The sequence below is a fragment of the Anomaloglossus baeobatrachus genome, chromosome 10 (assembly GCF_048569485.1).
Source record: "Anomaloglossus baeobatrachus isolate aAnoBae1 chromosome 10, aAnoBae1.hap1, whole genome shotgun sequence".
Lineage (NCBI taxonomy): Eukaryota > Metazoa > Chordata > Amphibia > Anura > Aromobatidae > Anomaloglossus > Anomaloglossus baeobatrachus.
In genome coordinates this window covers 72830797-72835486 of record NC_134362.1, presented here as the reverse complement: position 1 = coordinate 72835486, position 4690 = coordinate 72830797, and the positions used below count along the sequence as shown (strand labels likewise).

At 55.0% G+C, this 4690-nt stretch overlaps 1 protein-coding gene across 1 annotated transcript in view; it reads right to left on the bottom strand.

Annotated features, from left to right (window-relative positions):
- PTS (6-pyruvoyltetrahydropterin synthase) overlaps positions 1-3283 on the bottom strand; it is a 37083-nt gene extending 33800 nt beyond the window's left edge. Inside the window, exon 1 of the mRNA XM_075326410.1 lies at positions 3139-3283. Within this exon, the coding sequence (XP_075182525.1) occupies positions 3139-3227 (89 nt within the window). The 5' untranslated portion in view covers positions 3228-3283. The remainder of the gene's footprint in view (positions 1-3138) is intronic.
- Between the last annotated feature and the right edge of the window lie 1407 nt (positions 3284-4690).

Genomic DNA, 4690 nt, shown 5'->3' with positions numbered 1-4690 from the left:
CTTTACCCTCAGTTTCTGTAGCAACGCAGTGGTCTTGGAAGTGTGTTTGGGGTCGTTACGTTGAAATACTGCCCTGCAGTTCAGTATTTGACGGGGAGGTGGGGGGGGAGGGGGGATCATGTTCTGCATCAGTATGTCACAGTACATTTTGGCATTCATGATTCCCTCAATCAACTGTATCTCCCCACAGCGTTTAGCATTTATGCAGCTGCAAATCCTGATCCTGATTCTCCCACCACCATGCCTGGCTGTAGGGAGGAGACACTTTGTCCTCCTCACTTCTTTGCTGCCACACACGCTTGACACCATCTGAACCACATAAGTTTATTTTGGTCTCATCAGAACACAGGACATAGTCCCAGTAATCCATGTCCTTAGTCTGCTTGTCTTCAGCAGACTGTTTGCGGGGTTTTTTGTGCATCATCTGAAGAAGAGGCTTCATTCTGGGACGAAAGCCATGCAGACCAATGTGATGCAGTGTGCAGTGCATGGTCTTAGCACTGACGGGCGGACCCCCCCACCCCTGTAACCTCTGCAGCAATGCTGGCAGCACTCATATTGCTAGTTTGAAAGACAACCTCTGGATATGACGCTGAGCATGTGCACTCAGCTTGTTTAGTCGACCACGGGGAGGCCTGTTCTTAGTGGATGCTGTCTGGTTAAGTCACTGTATGGTCTTGGCCACTGTGCTGCAGCTCACTTTCAGGGTGTTGGCAATCTTCTTATAGCCTCGGACATCTGTATCTAGAGCAATAATTCTTTTTTTCAGATCCTCAGAGAATTCTTTGCCATGAAGAGCCATGCTGAACTTCCAGTGACCAGTATGAGAGAGTGTGTGAGGGATAACACCAAATATAACACCCCTGCTCCCCATTCACACCTGAGACCTTCTATTACATGACACCAAGGAGATAAAATGGCTCATTGGGCATGATATGGCCATTTTTTACTTAGGGGTGTACTCACTTTTGTTGCCAGTGGTTTACACATTAAATTGAACCAGTCAGTGCAATATGCATTCAGACCCATGAACAGTATACAGAGACAGTTAGGCATGGATTAGCAATATGCACCCAGAACTGCTCGTGGTCCGGGGGGCATATTACACCTGACAGGTTCACTTTACCGGCTTTGTGCTGAGTTATTTAGGGGACACCAAACTTACCCTGTTATACAAGCTGCACACTGACACTGTACATTGTATCACAGGGTCAGATCTGCAGTGTTGTGCCACGTAAAGATATAATAAAATATTTACAAAAATATGAGGGGTGTACTCATTTTTGCGATATAATGTACTACAATAACGCTATACATAATGTCAATCATGTCTCAAATTATTTACTATTACATTATACATATTGAAACTGTGTAACAGAATACTGCTGGGGACAAGGCTGACACTGCCGCGGGGGGGCACAGCTCTGGGTGCGGGGGGGCACAGTTCTGGGTGCGGGGGGCACAGCTCTGGGTGCGCGGGGTACAGCTCTGGGTGCGGGGGCACAAGTCTGGGTGCGGGCGGCACAGCTTTGGGTGCAGGGGGCACAGCTCTGGGTGCGGGGGGTACAGGTTTGGGTGCGGGGGGCACAGCGGGGGGCACCGGTCTGGGTGCGGGGGGCACAGCTCTGGGTGTGGGGGGAACAGCTTTGGGTGCAGGGGGAACAGGTATGGGTGCGGGGGGCACAGCTTTGGGTGCAGGGGGCACAGGTATGGGTGCAGGGGGCACAGGTATGGGTGCGGGGGGCACAGCTTTGGGTGCAGGGGGCAAGGGGGCACAGCTCTGGGTTCGGGGGGCACAGGTCTGGGTGCGGGGGGCACAGGTCTGGGTGCGGGGGGCACAGGTCTGGGTGCGGGGGGCACAGGTCTGGGTGCAGGGGGCACAGCTCTGGGTGCAGGGGGCACAGGTCTGGGTGTGGGGGGCACAGGTCTGGGTTCGGGGGGCACAGGTCTGGGTGCGGGGGGCACAGGTCTGGGTGCAGGGGGCACAGCTCTGGGTGCGGGGGGCACAGGTCTGGGTGCGGGGGGCACAGGTCTGGGTTCGGGGGGCACAGGTCTGGGTGCGGGGGGCACAGGTCTGGGTGCAGGGGGCACAGCTCTGGGTGCAGGGGGCACAGCTTTGGGTGCAGGGGGCACAGGTCTGGGTGCGGGGGGCACAGGTCTGGGTTCGGGGGGCACAGGTCTGGGTGCAGGGGGCACAGCTCTGGGTGCGGGGGGCACAGCTTTGGGTGCAGGGGGCACAGGTCTGGGTGCGGGGGGCACAGGTCTGGGTTCGGGGGGCACAGGTCTGGGTGCGGGGGGCACAGGTCTGGGTGCAGGGGGCACAGCTCTGGGTGCGGGGGGCACAGGTCTGGGTGCGGGGGGCACAGGTCTGGGTTCGGGGGGCACAGGTCTGGGTGCGGGGGGCACAGGTCTGGGTGCAGGGGGCACAGGTCTGGGTGCGGGGGGCACAGGTCTGGGTTCGGGGGGCACAGGTCTGGGTGCGGGGGGCACAGGTCTGGGTGCCGGGGGCACAGCTCTGGGTGCGGGGGGCACAGGTCTGGGTGCGGGGGGCACAGGTCTGGGTTCGGGGGGCACAGGTCTGGGTGCGGGGGGCACAGGTCTGGGTGCAGGGGGCACAGCTCTGGGTGCAGGGGGCACAGCTTTGGGTGCAGGGGGCACAGGTCTGGGTGCGGGGGGCACAGGTCTGGGTTCGGGGGGCACAGGTCTGGGTGCAGGGGGCACAGCTCTGGGTGCGGGGGGCACAGCTTTGGGTGCAGGGGGCACAGGTCTGGGTGCGGGGGGCACAGGTCTGGGTTCGGGGGGCACAGGTCTGGGTGCGGGGGGCACAGGTCTGGGTGCAGGGGGCACAGCTCTGGGTGCGGGGGGCACAGGTCTGGGTGCGGGGGGCACAGGTCTGGGTTCGGGGGGCACAGGTCTGGGTGCGGGGGGCACAGGTCTGGGTGCAGGGGGCACAGCTCTGGGTGCAGGGGGCACAGCTCTGGGTGCGGGGGGCACAGGTCTGGGTGCGGGGGGCACAGCTCTGGGTGCGGGGGGCACAGCTCTGGGTGCGGGGGGCACAGCTCTGGGTGCGGGGGGCACAGCTCTGGGTGCGGGGGGCACAGCTCTGGGTGCAGGGGGCACAGCCGCAGCCTCTCTCACCAGTGCAGCCTGTGGCAGGCGCTGAAGCTCGCGGTGCGGGCGATCTGGATGATGCGGGGCCGCTCTCCGGTGCCGCCTCCGTTCTGCATGCTGAGCTCCGGTGTCCGCGGTGCTCTCCTCCCGGCTCCTGGAGATAAGCGGCAGCTGGCGGGGCACACGACTGGGGACTGGCAGCAGCGCTGCACGCTGATTGGGTCCCGGCAGCTTCGTCCCATTGATGTCAATGTTAACCCATCCATGCCTGGTGACTGGTGAGGGAGGCTGCAAGTGAACGTCACCAGGCTGTAAGAACATGCTGGGAGTTGTAGTCGGAGCTCAGATAGTTAGACAACATGCTGAAAATGTCTTTGATAATTAAGATGCAGGCTGCAGTGCCCATATAATACTGCCATAAAGTGCTCACAGACTGCCACTGATACCTGTTAAATAATGCTGATATACAATGCCTATATATAATACTGCCATAAAGTGCTCACAGACTGCCACTGATACCTGTTAAATAATGCTGATATACAATGCCTATATATAATACTGCCATAAAGTGCTCACAGACTGCCACTGATACCTGTTAAATAATGCTGATATACAATGCCTATATATAATACTGCCATAAAGTGCTCACAGACTGCCACTGATACCTGTTAAATAATGCTGATATACAATGCCTATATATAATACTGCTATAAAGTGCTCACAGACTGCCACTGATACGTGTTAAATAATACTGATATACAGTGCCTATATAATACTAGTATAAAGTGCACTTAGAATACCGCCAATTGGTGACCACATAAAACAACTGCACAACTGTACAGTGCCTATATAATACCGCCATAAAGTGTTCTTAATATGCCATCAATAAACTCCCCATATAATATTGCTATACAGTACTCATAGTATACCACTGTACAGTACACACACAATACTGCCATACAGTCCTGAAATAATGCCACCAATAAGTGACCACAAAATACCACTATTCAGTGTCCATATAATATTGCCATATAGTAATCTTAGAATACTTCCGAACACTGCGGCATAATGCTTCTAGAAAAGTCACAAAATAACTATAAAACACCACTAGTAAACCCCAAAGAACGCTGTTATAAATGCTCACATAATGCTGCTATATGATACCCAAAAGCTAGGGTCAGATGTGGCAAATAGTGCAAATTTGTCAGTGCCACCATTCATTGCACTAAAAGGTTGAAATCTTCAAGAAAAGTATGGAACGCATCCAGATCATATACACTCTTAACTAGAGTTCGATCAGCCCAGAAGCAACATTTGGACCTGGCTTCCCCGCATGTTGGTCAGCTGTATGGGCCGGCCCTTGAAGTGTTGTAAATCCTATAAAGATATACGAGTTGCCCCCTCCCATTATGTAGTAATGTCCCCCATCCTGTTCTAATGTTCCCCATCCTAGGCTCCTTCCTGGTAACTATGTCCTCCATCCTGGTATATATGCCCCCATCCTCGTATATACACTGTGTGCAGAATTATTAGGCAAGTTGTATTTTTGAGGATTTTTTAATATTATTGATCAACAACT